Below are 21,589 nucleotides of genomic sequence, written 5' to 3'. Positions count from 1 at the left end.
CACTGGGCATATGTAATATGTGGACTTCATGAGGGGTCACTGTTTGGCTGGGTGTAAATGATACTTCCTCAAAGCTTCCCTATTCAAATTGAAAAACTAGAGAATACTCCACTTTACCAGGCAAGGAGTTTAAATCAACCTCAAAGATGATACAATAATTGAATCCAAACATAGTCTACAATCCATTGGCAATATGAGGACAATATAGGTGGGAAGAAATGTCAGCTACTGTACTTGTACACACTGGTATTCGAGTGAATAAAAACAAAAGTTGTTTACTGAAGGCTTAGCTTTTGATTAAAACTTTTTTTCTTCCAATTCTACTGAGAAATAATTTCAAGGGTTCATCTCCATCTGGAGGCCAGAATGCAGGAGACAAAAGCTTCTTCACAGAGTATGTAGAACTTGCATTTACACTGACAAGTCTCTGCTCCAAGCGTGACTTGCCGAGGAGAGTTAAGTGTACCTATTCTAAGCACCATTATTTACTGCTTCAGAGGCCAGAGGGAGAATCTGGAGCTAAGAAAATATAAGCCACATTTATCTTTCTGAAAATCCTTATGAAAAATGTTCATACCACAGGGAATATGTGGAAGACATGAAGAAGGAAACTAGATCAAGAGCAAACGGAAGAAAGTCACTCTAGCAAAATTTCAACTGTAGCTGACAATTGGGAGGTGTGTGTGCTACAAAACTTCACTGCCCAGGTTTTTGTTATTTTCATGTTAAAAGTTTGCTTCTGGCTCAAGATCTCTGGAGGACATTTATTTTCAGGCTTCTCTTTTTCTCTTTTCCAAATTATCAATAAATAATAATTATGGACAAATAAAATTGATTATATACAGTGTATAGGGGTGGGGGAATATGCACAAGTAGGATCCGGGCAGAGATAAGCTAAAGCGTTTAATAGGATGGGTTATCTCCAAAACCAGTGCCTTGATTGGCTGGCACATTAGAAGAAAAAGTGCTCGTAAGAATAGGAGTTGACTAGCTTTAACTCAGAAAAGAAATAGTTGCAGAAGTTGGAGATCACAATCCCCAAATCAACTCAGGTGAGTAGATGCTATGTCAGGCCAATGCGAGATGTCCTTTATGTTTGGTTGGAATGTTCTATTGCCTAACTGGTGTCTGGCACTACGGTCACCCCAATGCGTTCATGTATCCATTTCTTCCCTCACTCACTCATTCTTGTAATCTCACTGGGCATCTGCTTCGTGCCAGCTCTCCACAGGCAGTGGGTACGGACCTGTTGAATTAGTAAATGAACTCTGGGGCCCTTCTGATGCCAGAACATGAAGTCACCTTCTGCCAAGGCATCTTCCTCTTTAGCTGGCCCGCAACGCAGGGTGTCCTTGCCAGGCAGAAGGCAGTCCTGCCTGGCACACAGTGATATTTCTCATAGTAAGTAACTATCTGGTAGTTGGTTTTCTTTATCAGCCTCAGTATGACTGCATCCAGAAACATGACACTGGGCAGCCAGAGTTTCTGTGAACAGAGGACGTGCTAACTTCAGATTGTTGAAATCTACATATTTAATTCTTCTTGAGGACAGGTGCCTCTTGACATTGATTTTGTCATTTATTTTGGGGGGAGGTATTGTGCTAATTTGACAGGCCAGGCTACCCCACTGGAATCCTGACCTCAGCCTTGATCTTGCTGCCTTGTCAGCATTAGCTCCCCAGACTGGCAGGTCTCTAAACAGGTGCCCAAGGTCTGCTGGGGAGGGAGACTCTGGAATCGTAGTGTCGTATTTCAGGACACCTAAGACCATTTTAATTAAGAGGTATTTTCAGATATGACTATATCATAGAAAATTTGTTTTTTGAGGGGAGCAGGATCATAACTTAGAAGGAAGGGACTGGATTTTGAAAGGCGAGCTTCAGTACAGGAGAAAGAGCACAAGCCCTGCGCCTCTTATCCAGGGTGAGAATCACAGGGAATCATGCAGCACTAGACACGAAAAGGCGGAAAAGCATCTAGAACCTTTGTGGGCGCACTGTAGACACTCAACTACATGTTGGTTTTGTTTTCAACCCCTGTTTCTCCCTAGGGCCCTCTTTCTTCCATCTATGAAATAGACGAGTAATACCCAAATTAGTCAGAGGATAGAAAATTAATTATACTAGAAAGTCTAGCACTCAACAGGCACTTAATGTTTATTGAATCAATGGACAAATTAAAATGCTGAGTTTCAAAAAGAAGCATATTATAGCAGGCAAAACTACAAATACAGAAAGAAAATATATTTATCGCTTTTTATTGCATGAGAAGGAACACCCTTAAAAATCAACCGTTTTAACACTATATTTAATATTAGAAAACAGATTTTGGCTGTATGTAACTTAGATTATTGGATAAAAGCGACAACTGCCTTGCTGTCATTATTGTTGTCTGAATCATTTGTGTGTACCCCAGATTTTTGTTTGTGGTTACTCTCTGTTACCTTTGTTTCCAGTTTTCTCTGCAGGATAATTCTATACTAACTCATCTTCGTAAAGTACTGTTTTCACCACCACTCAGAAACACCCATCCTCTCCCCTCGCTGCCCTTCTTCCTTTCATTAAATAACACTCCACTCACAGCCTTTATACCAATGTCCTCACCTTCCGCATCAGGCTTTCTTACCCCTGTAACTCAGGGCTTTTTTTTTTTTTTTAAATCTAGGATATATATAGTTATGTATTATATATATATATTAAAGATTTCATTTATTTATTCATGAGAGACACACAGGGAGAGGCAGAGACACAGGCAGAGGGAGAAGCAGGCTCTATGCAGGGAGCCAGATGTGGGACTCGATCCCAGGATCCTGGGATCACAACCTGAGCCGAAGGCAGATGCTCAACTACTGAGCCACCCAGGTGTCCCCTGGGGCATAGAGATTTTTCAGGCTAGATTTTATTGTCTGTGAATGCCTGAATGCCTATATCAAATTGTGTGTCTGTGTGAGTTTTTCCCGAGAGAAGATCAGCAAGCCACTGAGAAGGCCCAAGATGCCTTGGAGGTGAAGACCCTTCCTATCTCAGACCCTTCCTGCTTATACCCTCTACCTGGGCTCCTTGCTCTTCTCTGACCTGGCCAGGCATCCTGTTCATCCCATCCTCCATCCTCTGACACAGGAACCCTCCTTCAAGGCTTGCTGAAGACCTGTCATCTGCACTCACACCACCGATGCCCTTGACCCCTTTCCTGGCTCCCAGAAATCGCAGTCAAGTGCTGGCACACCACCACATGGCTGTGACATGCCCTCTGGATTTCCTGATGCCTGTGGGCTCCCCTGAAGGAAGGACAGGCAAGTTCCTCTCGTAGGACCCTCCTGAATTTGGGTGCACCTCCAGCCCACAGATGAGTGGAACTGTGAGGAAGAGGGGCTGAGTGCCAAGCAGGCTGTGTCCATCTCAGACTGACCTTCCTCAACTAGCAGATGGCATCATTTCTGACTTTTCTATAGCAGGACTTTTAAAGTCAGTTTCTTTCTTTCTTTTTTAAGATATTATTTATTTATTCATGAGAGACACACAGAGAGAGGTGGAGACACAGGCAGAGGGAGAAGCAGGCTCCCTGCGGGGGACCTGATGTGGGACTTGATCCCACGACCCCAGGATCACGCCCTGAGCCAAAGGCAGATGCTCAGCCATGGAGCCACTCTGGCGTCCCCTGAAATCCATTTCAAAAAGAAAACCAAACAATAGTAAAAAGAATATTTCTTCAGGCCCCCATCATTTGCATACTATGTGGCTGGCAGGTGTTCCCTGAGACATTTTGGGGGAGCGGTTCTAAATGTGTGCAGCTTTCTCTAGCTCATGGCCCACACTGTGGTCTCCATGGGGTAAGCTTTTGATTGTGAGATACGATTGGTTCTGGGCAACCCTACCCACCTGCGTACTCATCTGCCCCTCACCGTGCGCCCTGCTTTTGAAATCCCCACTCTGAGTACAGACATGCAGTTAACAGACAGGACTTCCTCTTCTTTGATTCCTGGTGTGCCAAATCATAAATCCTGAATGCTACAGTTGTATTAACGGCTGGTCAGGCAGATATGATGAAGTGAGTACGGTCACTGATCTATTAGCTGCAGAGGGAAAACAATTAAATGGAGGGGGGGAAGGGGGCCGGAAGAAAATACTAGAAAAGCCACAGATCAGGCTTGATTGCAGTCCCTTCAGTCTGTAGAACCATTACCGTTACCCTCAAAGGTCAAAATTAGTTACTGGTACAAAAATCAATAAAGCTGAGGTGAGGGAGGAAGAGATCGAAGAGATAAATTCATGACATGTCTTCTAGATTGAAGGGACTTGGTGAAAATCTACGTATTTTAAGCTCTTGGGGATAAAACTGGTTGTCAGTAAATTGGATTGTTCATGTAGTTTCATGGGTTCCTGCTATGAATAGGGTTTAAAGAATCAGATCAGTGCACACTAGGAAAGAAAAAGAGCAAGGAGAGATTTTAAAATTGCACCTGCTTTATTACCCATTTTGCTGAATTCTTAGATGTTTGTGTGTTTTTGTTTTTGTTTTTTTGTTTTTTGTTTTTTTGTTTTTTACAAAGGCCAATTACTGCATAGGATCAGAAGTCCTCTGGCAGGCTAAGGCTATCAGGTACATTGTGTTTGTGTAATATACTAGAAAAGAGATTCTAACTTTTCAACCCAGACATCATGGTCGGAATGCATTACTCTTAACATGATGTGTACTGTCCTGATTGAATGTTATACTAAAAAGATTTGCTCATTTCTGGGGTGCCTGGGTGGCTCAGTTGGTTGAGCATCTGACTCTTGATTTTGGCTCAGGTCATGATCTCAGCATCCTGGGATCGAGCCCGGCATGGGGCTCCATGCTTAGCGGAGGGTCTGCTTCTCTCCCTCTCCCTCTGTCCTCTGCCCTCACCCTGCTCACACTCTCTTTCTCTCTCTAGAAAATAAATACATAAATCATAAGCAAAAATATGCTCATTTCTGCCCCTCTGCCTGCACCAACAGCAGTGACGTAAGTACTGCCAGTTTTGGAAGTGCAATCCTGCTCCGGGAAAGGTGCCATGCTCTGGCAAACAGGACATTATATAGCATCCTTCTCCATTAAGGGCACATGGGTGGCCTACTGCAAAGTGATTACATTTGCCATTTCTTAGCTGCCAACAAATGTATTTACTCATTAACACTCGATAGGTTGAATGCTCCCAGAGAGGACTACTGAACAATTAAGTATGATTCAGATGAATTCTGAAGACACCAGAAAGTGACTTCTCTAATGGCAGTTTTGTTTTCAAAGCATTATCTCCCTCTGGGAGAGAGGGGCAGAGAGGAGGAGCAATGGAATGCCAGGTGAGAGGCTGCACATAGGCCTTTGGGGGTTTTAATCTCTACTTTGGTTGGCTGTTCAGTCACATTAATCTAGAGGTGTCCTCAATTTTGAAAATTCAAATAAGATTTAACTACAGTCATGTTATTATTAAAACATGGGTTGATAATTAAGAACTCACTAGTATTTTGTGTATTTTATCTTCAAATTTTCACATATATTTATAAAACTGCTAATTCCAAATTATCATCAAATTTACTAAATCAGATCTATTATGACTCTTACTGTAGAATATTCTGAAATCCATTAGCAGGGTTTTAAGGAACTAACAAAGAGATCCTTTATTTATTATTTTTTTTTTTCAGAGATCTTTTAAAAGCACCGATTGATTCAGTTTGGAAGCAGCAGGGTATAGGAGAAGGCAAAAAGGATTGGACTCAGAGGCCCTGGACACATGTCCTTGTTTTGTCCCATCAGGTAAGAGTTTGCACCAGATGCTTGCTCTCTGAAGACCTTAGCAACTCCTCTAAGGATTTGCTTCCTGTCAGGTTCAAGCAGGGCATGCTCCATGCGACCTTTCTTCTGACTAACCAAGTGACCTTGGAAGGACCCATTACTGACTTCATTTCAGTTGGGGAAACATACTGGAGGTTAAGTAGGTCACCTAAACCCAGGTGTAGAATCATAAATGGTGACACGAGATTGTGGACCCTATGTATGGTGCCTCCCAGGTTCTGGCTGAGGCTATTAGGGTTGGGAGGACAGAGTCCCACAGTGGCTTCATTTCAGCCATTCTTAGAGCTTTTCTATGGCAGGGCTCTGCTGTCCAAAACTACCAGTAGGGAATAGTCAAATGAAGCTATTTAAAAATCAACACTAAAATCTAAAATTCAGTTCTTCATTCACAGTAGATACTAGTATCTACTAGTGGCTACCATATTGCCCAGTACAGATGTGGAAGATTTCCACCATTACAGAAATTTCTACTGGATAGTGATGTTCTATGTGTTGGCATTCTGCTCACTGACTACAACCTATGATTCATTAACTGAACTTGACCTTGATCCTTTAGCTACTTCTCTCTTCTCGTGGTCCATCAAACACCTCCAACTATCCTGCCTCTAAACCTACATTTTCTAGCCATGATTTTCTTGGTATCCTTTATTTTCTTGCTCCTTGCTCCCCTGTCAATCCCTAATCATTGGCAATTCATATCCTTTTGATTTCCCTGCTCCTGTTTTTGGGGTATCATGCAATACTAGAAACAATGGTAAAATAATATAATGAAGAGAATGCATGCTCTCAACCCTAATTGGGTCCTCCCTGCTTCTCAGCATTTCTCCAGGTCATCCAACAGATGCACAAACACATCCCTTATGATGAATTTTTCCCAATACCTCAGACCTCTCATAGTCCTCATTTTCCCTAGATGGCCCACCTCACAGTCAGTGTCTCAGGAAGATGTTATAAAAGCTGTGGCCCCTACATGTTCCTCTAGGTTTCCCGTCTCCTTTAGCCAAGGCAATCCACCATCTACTTTCCACCCAGGAGCACTAATATCCTGCTTTCGGATCTTGCTCGAGATGTCTCTGCCATTCAGAAGTTCTCCTCCCAAGCCCACCGCTGCCATAAAGCAGTTTTTGGATCATCCCATCTGAAAGCAACTTGTGTTTTCTCCAAGTTTTCCTAACATTTTCTCTGCACCTCTCCCATAGATTTCTAACTGGTTAGTGTTGCTTATAATAATGGACCTTCCCCACTAAACCACAATGTGAGAGGGGGTGCTTGATGGATTCAGCCGCACACCTGGCAGCAACTAGCACAGGTCTTTGTATAGACAGCACTCAGCATATATTTATTTAGTGAATATCTATGTACCTATTTATGAGGATATAGGCTTAATTCCTAAGGTAGACAGACTTAATTCAATAATGAATTGATGAATACACTTCTTCTAACGATCACAACACGAAGTTCTAACTAAATGATTGCATTACCAGACCTTCCAACAGGAAAACAAAGCGGGGGGTGGGGTGGGGCGGGCGGGCGTGTATTGATGACAAGAACAGCAATAAACAGGACTGTGACAGTGGGGAATATCATTCTGGGGGAGGGGGTGACACACGACAAAGTGATAGAGAGGGGGCAAACAACCAAACAAAGACATCAAAGCTGTAATAGACTTACCTTGGGTAGCGATATAGTGATTTGGTCGATGATAACCCTAAAAATAAATGAGAAAGAATATTTGACAAACTTGAAATCAATAAGCAGCATAGAAGTCACACACTAAGTCTGCCACAATAAATGCACATACAAATACCAACAATTGCATTAGTGGGAACTTAAAAAACCAGACCCAGCACCAGAATTCCTTATAAAAAGTACCAGTGCATCAAACATCACAGTTTTGCTGCTTATACAGGTGGTAGGAGTAACTTAATCATACACTGGCTATGAGATGATGGGTGAGCAATAAATACTAACAGCTTATGGATTCTCTGAAATAACATGAGCACGACTCTTATTAGATCACGAACAGGCTGGCGATGTGCAATAGGATTTCATTTGTGTTTAGGATGTCACTGGCAACATGCCAAGGCATTAACACATATTCTGTTCTACAGGTATAGGCAGTTCCATCAATAGTAATACTGAACATCATTCTTAAACACTGTTAACTCCATGGTATGCTGCTCTAGCTACGGCCAGAAATTCTGCAAGGCTCCTTACTTTTATCATGACCCTGTGAGAAGAAAAGAATGAAAGAAGAAAACTGAGACCAAAGAAAGAAAGGAACAAAGAACCCTGAAGGATCAATATCTGGGAAAGAGAAAACCAATGTAGAGAAAATTACATGCAGGTAACAGAATATCAACATGGGACCTTAATACTTTCCATTTCTGTTGCCTGAGATGACCCAATATACTGTGCCCAAAGCCAGATGGGAGACAGGAAAAACTTGGAGAGGAAATACAGATTTCTCAGACAATTTAAATGCATATGCTAGATTTTTTTTCCTCTTAGGAACAAGTCATTGATAATGAATAGCAAAAGCAAACACATTCTTTTATGCAACTGATCTGCTGTGGGTCTCAAATATGGACTCTTTTGACAGATATTAAATAGGATTATTAAATGCTCACTCATTCCTTGCCAGCTGACAAGCTCCACAAAGCAAGACCCTGTCTGACGTACAGCTCCATGTCAGTCCTAGCAAGGCTAGGAGATAGGAGGAACTCAATTTACAAGACAGAAATAATCCACACAGTCCACGAATGACCGGTGCTGCTAAATGCAGTGGTCATTTTTCAGTTTTCATCTCTGTGACCTATCTCCACCTACTTAACATGATTAATCCCCATTGAAATACTTTCTTCTTTGGCTTCTAGGATATGATTCTGGTTGTCTCCCTCTCCCTTCCTGGTTTGTCCCCCTCACTGATTTGCTCACTCTTCCTCTTCGCCTTGGTGTTGATGTTGGAGTGTTCAGTTCTTGGACTCTTTCGTCACCTACATGGACTCCCTTGGTGATCTCATCTGGCTCCGTGGCCTCCAGTGCCATCTGTATACTGATGGGTTCTGTATCCTCACTTCCAGCCTGGGCCTTTCCCCTCAAAATCCCCATGTGGTATCAATTTCCTCTTTAGCATTTCCACTTGGATATCTAACATATACTTAAGGATTAACATATGTAAAAGTGAATTCCTTATTTCCTCCGTCTCTCCCACCCAAATCTGCTCTGCCCTCAGTCTTCTTCCCAGATAATGGCAACTGCTTCTCAAAGCAACTCTGACCCCTCTCTTGCTCATACACCCGGTAGATAATCTGTCAGTAAATCCAGGGCTCTGTGTTCAGCATGGATGCAGGATCCTACCATCTCTCATCTTCCAGTGCCACCACAGTCTGCATGTGATGGGAAATGGTAGGAGGTAGCAGCCCCTCTCTCTCATTGCTCCTTTAGCTTCCTGGAAGGTCCCCTGCTTCTGCTCTCACCCACTTTGGGATCATATCAGCCCTGTGCTCAGATCTTCTGCTGACTGCCTCCATCTCATAGTAAAAGCCCAAGTCTGCAAGACTGCTTACATTATCTGGCCCCACAATCTCTTCACCTGCTCACCTGTGACTCCACCCCCTCATACCACTCCACCAACCCTCGCCTGCTTACTTCATTTCAACATTGCCAGGCATGCTCCACAGCAAGGCCTTTTCATGGGCTTTTTCTCAGTCTGGAATGCTCTTTCCTTGATTATCTACACAGGACAACCTTTTATTTTCTCCAGTCAAATATTACCTTTTCAGTAGAGCTGCATTAAAAAATTACAATCCACCTCCATACTGGTACTTCTGTTATGGCTTTCATTTTCTCCATCGTATATAATACTATCTAATATACCATATAGAATTAATATACCATATAGGCTTAGTTCATTTATTGTCTGTTTCCTCCGATTAAAGCACCAGCTCCATTGAGTCAAGAGGTTTGCTTTTGTTTTTGGTCTGAATGATTCACAATTACAACTCCAATACCTATAACAGTAACTGACATCTAATATAATAGGCTGCTCAATAAAATCTTACTACCTAAGTAAATAAAGGGGCCCTGAATATTGACTCTTTTCTTTGTTAAAATTAAAACTAATTAATCTGGTATTTTCATTACTTTATGTCTTTCCTCCTCTACATCTCTACCCGCCCATTCTTTAAAGCTTAGTTAAAATCACTTCTACCACAAAGCCTAATCTGATTATGTTTACTACTCTGGCAGAGATTCATCAAACACTTATTAAGTGCTTACAGTATTCAGTATTTCAGTATTCAGTATTTCAGGGTTTCAGGTCTGTGCCAGGTACAGGAGATACACAGATGAGTTGGATACTACCCTGTGCTGAAGGACTCTGCTAGGGCTCTAGAAGCTGGGACTGGAGCATGGGTAGTATTCCCTGGACTCTCTAAGGACAGAGTTTTATGAAGAAAACATTTCTTACTTTAGCTTCTAAACTGTGAGGTCTTGGGGAGAAGGTAACAGGTCTTGGACACCTCTGTATTCTCCCACAAGGTACTCACTAAACATCTGCTGGATAAAAAAAGAAGTGCAATGTACTTTAGGAAGAAATTTTGCTTTAGTAGAAAAAAATCTAACTTGGGTTGGGTATGTTTTGGGTCATTATGAAATGTAGCAGTGTAGGAATCTTCATTTGAGGAATGGGATCTGAATTATTCTTCAAACAGTCATCCTACAGGCCCCACCCTCAGATCCATAACCAATGTGTCAAATCCTTCCAAATTATACTAAAAATAACATTTCTTCTTGTTATTTTTAGATAACCTTAGAGACTGTGATGCTACTTCTAGTAGCATCTGATTTATATTCAATCAAGATGTATATGAACATATATAAACATATATATATGGTAAAACCTGTCCATGGAAGTATTGATGGACCAGAAGACAATGTGACGGCCCGGCACAGTGCCTTGGGAACTGCAGGAGAGCTAAAGCCTGTTTAATGTGAACCTGGGTCTTGAAGGTAACAGTGACTTTCCCTTCGTTTTCAGGCTACTTTTGATTTCATTCATTCTTTCAACTGAAAACATGCTGTCTGCTCAGGAACTTATTCTAATGTAAGACATTAAGTTAACATGATGCAGAATGAACAAAGAAGCCATCTTCAATAATTAAACAGCGTACATATTTAATGACATGTCTTGTGTGCATTAGATGTCCTGGTTAACTAACAGCTGCAGACTACTTTGAAGGCAACTTAAAAGTGCAGTAATAACGAGAGATTGCAAATCATCGAATTAGGAATTAGAGAGTTATATCCTATTAATATGTAAACAGATTTTTTTTAAGTGTCAAATAATCTAAGTTGTTGACCCAAAAATGGAAATAACATTTTCTTGGTCCATAGGAGCACAGGACATCAAAGAAGGCACAGAAGGTTGCAGAGGAGTTCACCAGCCCATGGGCTGACTTAAGAAAAGGAGTGACCATGTCTTCACTGTACAGTTCTGTAGAGTGTGGGGCGACATGAATGTGTTTTCTCTGGAGCTGGAGCAATGTGTGCCCACCAATATCACAGTAGATACACGAAGTGGAGTGTGTCACAACAGTTGGGCTTACTGACAGTTTCAAAATACATACATCAATATAATTTCCATTGATATAGTCTGAGTTGGTATCTCCTTCTATGGTCTGCAGCCTCACCCGCGAATGATCATCTGCAAAGAGAAAAGAAAACAATGGTTAAAAGCAATCTGTTGGGCTGTGCAGAGCCCCAGAATGTAAGCATGTCACACAGAGATCCTCCACATCCACGTTGCTTTAAAGATAAAGAATTAAATACTACACACCTTCTACATTTCCTATTTTGCTCTTAAAACTAGGAAGGATTTATAATTATTTACATTTTACAGCAAATCTCATTAACTTATTCTTTGATCATTTACAGACATGAAGCATTGGCAGAGGTATGAAACTTCCACATTTAATCCTGTGAATCACAACAGAATTATTTCTTGGATTGAATGCATAGCAAACTTCACTAAATCACATACAAAACCTGAGATTTTGACAGCTGCCTATGACATCCACCTTGACAAATGATGGTTATAAACCATGGCCCAGCCTCCTGGGAGGTGCAGACATGGACCTAACCTGGGTTGTCCCTGAATGCTCTCTGCATCATGTGTATGAGATCCAGAGTTAGGTGGATCTGGAGTTAGGTGTGCAAGTGAGAATCCACCACTCAGAGTTTGGGGGGATTCTCTCTTTGGGCTTTAGTTTTTCTATCTGTAGACTGGGGATTCACAGTGCCCACCTCATTGGATTATTGTAAGCATGAACATAAAATAGAAAAGAAGATGAGAAGAGAGCCTGGTATACAGTAAGTGATGGATAAATGTCGGCTGTTGCCACTGTCACATGCCATGTGACAGACATGCAGGACTGTTCTTCTCACTATCTCTACAGCTGATGCCCATACAGATGGTAGCAACCCGAGAATGGGCCCATGTGCAGTCAGAAGTTTTCCTCGTGGAAAGCTAGCTCTAAGATCTAGTTTCTCAGAGTACATTGTGCTTAAAACCAGAGACCCCCATCCGTATTTTTGCTGGTGGCATGGGGGAGGTGAGTCATTGGGGTGCCAGGGACGTGTGGATTGTTCAGGCTTTTGTATTTGTTAGGAGAGCCAGCGCGCACACACAGCTACTGCAGAGCAGGGTGGTAAGGCAAGGCCAGCAGTAAAGCCATTTGAGCCTCCCAAATGAAAGATGCTCCAATAGACCTGAATCATGGCTATTCCACACACATCAGGCTTTTAGTCAGCTTTTCCGAAAGGAGATTAGGTCTGCCTTCCTGTACTCTGTGGCTTTCCCTGGGCAGTTTTTTAAAAGGCAGGCATCACATTAGAGCCTCCCAATCTTTAGAAGCAGTGTTGTCTTAGGATCTATTGTACCTCCTTGTCAGAATCCTCCCTCTTTCACACTTTATTTTTCTTAGAGGTTCAGGATGAATGCAGCCCATTCCCTGTAATTTACCACCGTTGGGCTTCTCAGATTGTTCTGGAATGTTCTGCAAAGGGACTTCCATCTCCAATAAGACTGCACTCTCATTTCCCATAAACAGGGCCTTTGAAATAGAGTTTCCCCATCATCTCCCAGTGTTCATTTGGTTACTTCTCTCCCTCCCTCCATCTTTTTTTTTTTTTTTGACTTGGCTGCCATTTCTCCAGATTTAATCTTTTCACTATCCTCCTCATGGGGAAACCCACAAGACATATGCAGGGCATATTTCCTAAGCAGACTGAACTTGGTTTTACTTCTTTTAATAAGCATGGTAGTATATTCTCCTTATTCTAAAGTTGATTCCATTGGATTATAACCTCTTGGGGTGAGAGACCACATAGTGTCCATTCTGAATATCCCTATAAACGCCTTTCACCCAACGCCCAGTCCATGGCCTCTCTTCACAACACAACCACATGTAGTGGTTGCAACACATAGCAAGTAAGTGTAACACATTTAACCCTTCACCCCACAAACGGATACCAGGTCTTGGTCATCACTGTCTCAATGGAGTAAGGGGACAGTTGTGGTCAGGCAAGGAGCAGTGAGAATGGGCTTAATCTCTCAGAGGAAGGAGTCAGCTGTGGAGGAGAGCAAAAGGATATGAATTGTGCCTGGTGAGAGGAGGCTGGTCATTGCACTATTGCCCTCTTGGCTGCATTTGGCCCGTACTTATCAAGGTACTCATCTGCCTTCTGGCACACCAATGAGAGCACCATCTTTCCTCAACAGCAGTAAAATAAAAAGGAAAAGTCTCACCATCACTCATGCTGAATCAGAGAAAATAAAGACAAAAGAAGTAAAATGATCTGTCCCTCCAGCCAGGAGAATTTTCCCTAAATTCCTGCTCCATATCTGAAAATGCCTCAGTGACAGAAACTGGGATTCTGAGGCATCCTCTTTTAAATCAAGCTCAGTTGGTTATGAAAACAATAAATATAGACTATTGGGGAGCAAATAAGTCAGTACAGGTAGGCCCGCTACCATCTTTTCTTGAAATCTCATTTACCTTGAGTCATAAGCCAATTAAGACTATCATATATCATACATCACACAGTCTTTCAAGAAGCTCAATTCCTTCTCCTGGGGCAGTCTGGAGGTGAAATAGTATCAAACAACTATGAGGAAATGCCTAGAGGACATTTTTGGCATTTGGCAAATATGGGAGACACTCAGGCAAGGGATCCGCAGAAATGCCACTGCCCATTGATTGAAATCTCTATCCTTCCACTTTGTTTTGGAGGCTTTCCCAATACCAGGGGCTATGGCTTGGGTTGAAAGGAGGAAGGTATTTGGAGAACTCAGCTGCTCAGGTATAAAAGTATGGGAAATCCAATGAGATTTGTGGCTAACAATAGGTCAATTGTTCATGAAAGTCACAGGGTCAAGACTATATGGACCCGGTATTTCCAGGAGACACAGCATAGTAAGGTTGAAGAGACTGGATGGGGCAAATGGGTGATGGACATTAAGGAGGGCACATGATGTAATGAGCACTGAGTGTTATATGAGACTGATGAATCACTGATGCCTGCCTCTGAAACCAATCATACATTATATGTTAATTAGTTGAATTTAAATAAAAAATAACAATTAAAAAAAAGACTTGAGCTATAGAATTATAAATTGGCATTCTTGTTTCTCTTCCAGTATGGGTGTTTTTGATTATTCCAAAACCATTTCATGTTGATACTATGTAGCGTTTAGCTTTGGTGTCCCAGAGACCCTGATTTGAATACTGGCTCTACTACTCCCCCAGATTGTGAACTTAGACAAACACTGAATATCACTGAGCTTCATCTGTAAAAAGAGGCTGATGATGGACTACCTTCAGAGGATCTTGAGGAAGACCAAGTGAGAAGTACATGTCAAGTACATGGAATATGGGAGAGTTTCCATTAATTAGGAATTACCCCTCTTATGTAAATAAAAGTGACATCCTTGTTGTTTAGCAATTCAAACCACAAAGATGCTTGTTTGGAGGTCAGCAGAGCAGGATAAAACTGCGTACCTTAAGCAGTCAATCTTTGGGAAAAATGAGTTTGAGCTGGTTTTAAAGAGGAAACAGAAAAAAGGTTTGGAAACAAATAGCTCCTATATCTTAAGCCCCTGGCATCTTTTCAGGAACTTGTCTTTTTACTTAAATTTTTTTTCTTAAATCAAAGTATAATTGACATACATTAAATTAGTTTCAAGTGTACAACACAATGATTTGATATTTGTATATATTGTAAATATATACACACCACAATAAGTCACTAGACAAAGTTACACATTTTTTTTTAATTGTGTTGAACACTTTAGGATTTACTCTCTTGGCAACTTTCAAGTATGTACTACAATATTGTTGACTATAGTCACCATGCTTACATTACATTCCCATGCCTTACTTATTTTATAGTTGGGATTTTGTACCACTTGGCTGCCTTCACCTACCCCTCAACTCCTCACCTTCTAGAAACCACAATATTGTGTTAGTTTCAGGGGTTCAATATAGTGATTCAATATCTATGTACATTACAAAATTCTCACCATAGTAAGTCTAGTTACCATCTGTCATCATACAAAGCTGATATAATATTCCCTTTGCTGTATTTTTTTATCCTCATGTCTTATTTATTTTATAACTTGAAGATTATACCTCTTAATACCCTTCACTTATTTTGTTCTTCCCCCTCACCTCCTCTCTTCTGGTGACTAACAGTTTGTTCTCTACATTTATGGGTCTATTTTTGTTTTGTTTAGCTTTGTTTTGTTTTTTAGATTCCATATATAAGTGAAATCATACAGTATCTTTCTCTGCATGACTTAGTTCACTTAGCCTAATACCTTTTAGTTCTACCCGTATTGTCACAAGTGGCAAGGTTTCATTCTTTTTTATGGCTGGATAGTATTCTATTATATATATAGATATATCTATACCTCCCTATCTATATGTATATCTATTTATATCTATATGTATGTATATGTCTATACATCTACATCTATATATATATCTATATATAAAGATCTATCTATCTATCTAAATCACATCTTCTTTATCTTTATTCATCCATTTGTGGAGGCTGAGAAAAATTAAGGCCATTCCACCTCAAGTTTAGCATTAGCACAAGTACAGCCATCTTAGGTCCCTGGGAATAAGAGCTGTACTTTACAGGAAAAACTGCAGAATGTCCTAGGCAGGGAATCGTATATAGGAAAGACAATAAAGCTCAGAATGCCCTAGGCAGAGAATCCTGTGTCAGATCTTAAGAAACTCCCCAATCCTTTCCCCCATATTGGAATGGAAAAAATTCCTCCACCCCTTCTGAAGATCCCCTAGACCAGCCCATAAAAAACCCAGCTGTAACCCACTTCAGGGTCCAAGCCCCTGCTCTGCTGTATGGAGTACACTTGGACCCAAGCTCGAGCTTGTAAATAAACCCTCATGTACTTGCATCGGTGTCAGCTCCTTGGTGGTTTCTCAGATTCGCAATCTTGGGCACAACACATTGATGACCACTTAGGTTGTTTCCATATCTTGGCCATTGTAAATAATGCTGCTGTGAACATAGGAGTGTTCTTTTCAAATCAGTGTTCTTGTTTTCTTTAGATATAAATACCTAGTAGTGGGATTGCTGCATCTTCTGGTAGTTCTGTTTTTAACGTTTTGAGGAAGCTTCATACTGTTTCCACAGTGGCTGCACCAATTCACATTCCCACCGATAGGACATGAGGCTCCCCTTTTTGCCATATGCTTGCCAACACTGGCTATTTCTTGTCATTTTGATAACAGCCACTCTCACGAGTGTGAGGTGATATCATTTTGTGGTTTTGATTTGCATTTCCCTGATGACTAGTGAAGTGATGTTGAACATTTTTCATGTGCTTGTTGGCAATCTGCATATCTTCTTCAGAAAAAAATGTTTATTCAGATCTGCTGTCCATTTTTAAACTGGATTTTTTTGCTAGATTACCTGAATTATTTATATGATGTGGATATTAACCCCATATCAGATATATGATTTGCAAGTATTTTCTCCCATTCAATAGGTTGCCTTTTCATTTTTTTGATGGTTTCCTTCACTGTGCAGATTTTTATTTTGGTGTAGTCTCATTTATCTATTTTTGCTTGTTGCCTTTGCTTTTGGAGTCAGATCCAAAAAGTCATCAACAAGGAACTTATCACCTGTGTTTTCTTCTAGGAGTTTTATGGGTTAAAGTCTTATATACAAGTCTTCAATTCATTTTGAGCTAACCTTTATATATAGTGTAATAAAGAGGCCTAGTTTCATTCTTTTACATGTGGTTTCCCAGTTTCTCAACACCATTTATTGAATAAACTGTCCTTTCCCATTGATATTCTTGCCTCTTCTGTTATAAATTAATTGACCCATATAAGTGTGGGCTTATTTCTGAGATCCCTATTTTGTTTCATTGATCTATATGTCTGTTTTTATGCCAATACCATACTGTTTTGATTACTACAGCTTTGTAACGTAGTTTGAAATCAGGGAGAATGATGCCTGTGGCTTTATCTTTCTCAAGACTGCTTTGGCTGTCCAAGGTCTTTTGTGGTCCCACACAAATTCTTAGAATGTTTGTTCTTTTTCTGTAAAAAAATGCCATTGTAATTTTGATAGAGATTGCATTGAATCTGTAGATTGCTTTGGGTAGTACATTTAAACAATATTAATTCTTCCAGTTCATGAGCACAGAATATCTTTCCATGTATTTGTGTCTTCTTCAATTATTTCATCAATGTCTTACTGTTTTCAGAGTATAGGTCTTTCACCTTCTTGGCTACATTTATTCCTAGATATTTTACTGTTTTTAATTAAATTCTAAATGTGGTTGCTTTCTTAATTTCCCTTTCTGATAGTTTGTTGTTAGTGTATAGAAAAGCAAAAGATTTTTGTATGTTGATGTTGTACCCTGAAAATTTACTGAATTCATTTATTAGTTTTAATTTTGTGTGTGTTTGTGTATGTGTATAGCCATTAGGGGTTTCTATATATAAAATCATGTTATTCATAAATAACTATAATTTTACTTTTTCCTTTCCAATTTGGAAGCTTTTTATTTCTTTTTATTAAGCAATTGCTATGGCTAAAACTGCTAATACTTTGTTAGATAAAAGTGGCAAGAGTGGGTAGGCATCCTTGTCTTGTTGCTGATCGTAGAGGAAAAGTTTTCAGTTTTTCACCACTGGGTGGGCTTTTCACCATTATATTAGCTGTGGGCTTGTCATATCTGGCCCTTATTATGTGGTGGTACATGCCCCCACACCCACTTTGTTGAGAATTTTTAACATAAATGGTAGTTGATCTTTGTCAAATGCTTTTTCTGCATGTATTGAGATGATAATATAATTTTTATCCTTCATTTTGTTAATGTGGTGTGTCACATTGATTGATCTGTGGATATTGAACCATCTCTGCATCCCTGGAATAAATCCCACTTGATCATGATGTACTGATTCTTCTAATGTATTGTTGAATTTGGTTTGTTAATATATCATGAGGATTTTTGCATTTAAGTTCATCAGGGATATTAACTTTTTTTTTTTTTTTTTTACCATCTTTATTCTTATACAGTGTAACATAGGGGTTAAGGTCACTGGCTTTGGAGTGTGAATCCTTGGGTTTGAATCCCAATTCTGTCCCTTTCTAGTTATGTGACTTTTTAAAAAATATTTTATTTGTTTATTCATGAGAGAGAGAGAGACAGAGACACAGGCAGAGGGAAAAGCAGGCTCCATGCAGGGAGCCTGATGTGGGACTCGATCCCGGGTCTCCAGGATCACACCCTGGGCTGATGGCGGTGCTAAACTGCTGAGCCACCAGGGCTGCCCTAGTTATGTGACTTTGGACAAGGTTTTTAACCTCTCTGTGATTTTCTTTCTTTCTTTCTTTCTTTCTTTCTTTCTTTCTTTCTCTTTCTTTCTCTTTCTTTCTCTCTCTCTCTCTCTCTCTCTTTCTTTCTTTCTTTCTCTCTTTTTTTTTTTTTTTTGATTTTATTTTTCCATGAGAGAGAGAGAGAGAGAGAGGCAGAGACACAGGCAGGGGAAGAAGCAGGCTCCATGCAGGGAGTCTGACGTGGGACTCAATTCCAGGTCTCCAGGATCAGACCCTGGGCTGAAGGCGGCACTAAACCGCTGAGCCACCCAGGCTGCCCTGATTTAGTTTCTTTAATTGCACAATGGAAATAAAAATAGTGCCTACCTTAAAGAGTTTTTGTGATGATTAAGGGAGTTAATATAAGTAAAGCATTGGTAAGTGGCACATAGAAAGAACTAAGCACAAGTGAGCTGTTTTTTTTTTTTTTTGTATCATTATTGCCAATAACTTAATTCAAGACCTGGTGACTTATCCCCTGAACTATTTCATTTTTGCTTTCAGACTTTTCTTTCTCTACTGAATTCATGCTGAGGGCTGCTTTTCTAAAACACAACTTACTGCGTCCCCATCTAGTTCATACCATTCAAGAATATTAACAGGGAACTCATCAACAGTAGTCTCTGTTGCAGAAGGTCATCAAAAAGATGTGACTGGTGGTTGACCCATGAGCTGACCCGGACATTTGAAGTTCCTTGCCCATTCCCCATTATCCTTGGAATGTGGGTTCTGTTTGTTTTTCCTGCTCCCTGGGGCTATTCTAAGGACATAGTCTTGAGAGAGTGATATGGTATAGAGAACACTTGCACAATAGAGGTAATTGAACCTAGTTAAGATATCTTCATAAACCTTTAAGTTTGGCAGGCAGATGCAGGGATCCACTCGTCTTGCTGCTGCCCAAGACAAGCCTCGTATCTAAGTTCCCTTTATTTATTAAAACTCCCAACTACCATCCTGGAGTGCCCTGCCTCTTTCTTTGGTGTCTCCCTTCCCTCTGTGTCTGGGAGCTGGTTTCCCCAGGAAGCTCGAAGAGCATTGTGAACCAACAGTTTCATAAAACAAATATGATACAATCATCAGGAAGTATCACTACAGCTTTAATTTCTTTACCTGGGAAGATCTCTGTTACATATTTTGGAGTGAAGAGGAGGAGGTTATAAAGCAGCATGTCTTGTAAGAGTCTGTTTATATGAAATAATTGTGTATGTGTGTAGAAATGCATAGTGGGATAAGTAAAAGAGTGAGATTTCTGCTGGGTGGGAAAATTTGGAGTGATACTGATTTTCATCTTTCTGATTTTGTGTACTACTTTGTCTACACAGTTTATACTGTCTTTATAATCAGAAATAAAACAATAAACCTATTTAAATTAAAAATATAAAGCCAACAACTTCAAGGCAGAGAATAGAAAGAGATGAAACAAACAAACAAAAAAAAACTTTAGTAGGGTTTGAATTTAGTTGGTGAAGTTCTGAGCAATTTTCCCCAACTTTTTGCGACTGTGTAATTTTTCTTTAATGTGTATGAATTGTTTTTATAATTGGGGAAAAAAGTTGCCAATTTAGCCATGGATGACTGGAATATGATCAAAATCCAAATAATGTTCATACTATAATCACAATTCAATGTTAGCCTATGACAAAAGATAACAAATTCTGACATGTTGGGAAATCTATTTTAAAGATCTTGGCTATTCCTCTCATTCCTTTCAACAAATCTTTGACTATAAGAAATAGGGCAAAATAATATGTTTGGGTAAGAAACAGGCACATAAAGACCTGGTCCTTACATAAAAAGCACAAAAAAACCTTTGCTTACTACTGAAAAATTATAATCTGCTGGTGCTTTTCCCCATGTACGTATACTTACATATGCATGTGTGCATGTATTTATCTGTGAATGTGCGTGGGTATTTATATGTGGGTATTTATGTGTGTGCATGTGTGTTTTTATGGATGTGTAAACACATAGGTTTATGGATGTGTGCATTCATACACTAGAGGTGGGGTCACCAGACATTTAAAGCAGGTCTCTATGTTTTACTCTATGTCTCTAAAAAGGGTCAATTATGCCCTTTTTGTCATATAACATTATATTTAGAACACCTCTAAATAGTCTCAAATATTTTAACATTTTCATTTTAAACACAATGGATATGGGCAATAGCCTTGCAACTGTCACTTGTATGTAATTAGGTATTACTATAGCAGTAGAAGTGGTGTGTGTCATTGATAATATTTCACCTCTAACCAGTTCTCTCTTTCTGCTAAATATTGATGACGTGTTTAAGGTAAATTGGAATCACAATGATCTAAGCAACATTTGCCCTCTGAAAGGAGACTCAAAATTAATTTTAATTACAATTGATTTCTGCAAATAATGGCTTTGCTCCTCCTGTGGTTATATACTTGCCAAGGACTGCTGCTGCACTGGTTTCAAGGTACAAGATGCAGAAGAGACTAGGAATGGATGGGAAGTGCTCAGTGACCTACCCCTGCATGGCCTGTATGTCAGCCTAGTGTCCCTGCTTGGGAACACCTGGATGCTCAGGCCATGCCAGTTCTGAGCACCAAGCGTATACGGAATATTCAAGTTTAGTTGTAGGTGGCTCCGTGTTAATGTTTGTTCTTGCTGTTTGTTTTATGTGTTACTTAGTCTTGCTGTGTTTCTTGTTTACACCTAGACCTCCAATTACAGACCCTTACTCTTTTATCTTCAGTGTCTTAGCAGGATCCGTGACTCTTATTTTGCCTAATCTTTCTAGATGTTTTTCTTTGCTTTCCTAAACATATTGTGTTGATTTGCTTCTCCCTTATTCTCATCCATCTGATTTATAATGCCAAAAGCT

The 21,589-nt window shown here is 40.1% G+C and overlaps 1 protein-coding gene across 2 annotated transcripts in view; it reads right to left on the bottom strand.

Annotated features, from left to right (window-relative positions):
- The window catches only part of PTPRM (protein tyrosine phosphatase receptor type M), a 768,694-nt gene that overhangs the window by 73,559 nt on the left and 673,546 nt on the right, over window positions 1-21,589 (bottom strand). For both annotated transcript variants that reach the window (XM_055323971.1, XM_055323972.1), the window contains 2 exons: window positions 11,445-11,521; window positions 7,486-7,522 (listed from right to left, as the gene is read on the bottom strand). In XM_055323971.1, coding sequence (XP_055179946.1) covers window positions 7,486-7,522; window positions 11,445-11,521 — 114 coding nt within the window. The remainder of the gene's footprint in view (window positions 1-7,485; window positions 7,523-11,444; window positions 11,522-21,589) is intronic.

This window comes from Nyctereutes procyonoides, unplaced genomic scaffold (assembly GCF_905146905.1).
Source record: "Nyctereutes procyonoides isolate TBG_1078 unplaced genomic scaffold, NYPRO_anot_genome, whole genome shotgun sequence".
In the NCBI taxonomy this organism is placed as follows: Eukaryota; Metazoa; Chordata; class Mammalia; order Carnivora; family Canidae; genus Nyctereutes; species Nyctereutes procyonoides.
The sequence above is the reverse complement of the archived record's forward strand: the minus strand, read 5'-3'. Positions and strand labels throughout refer to the sequence as shown.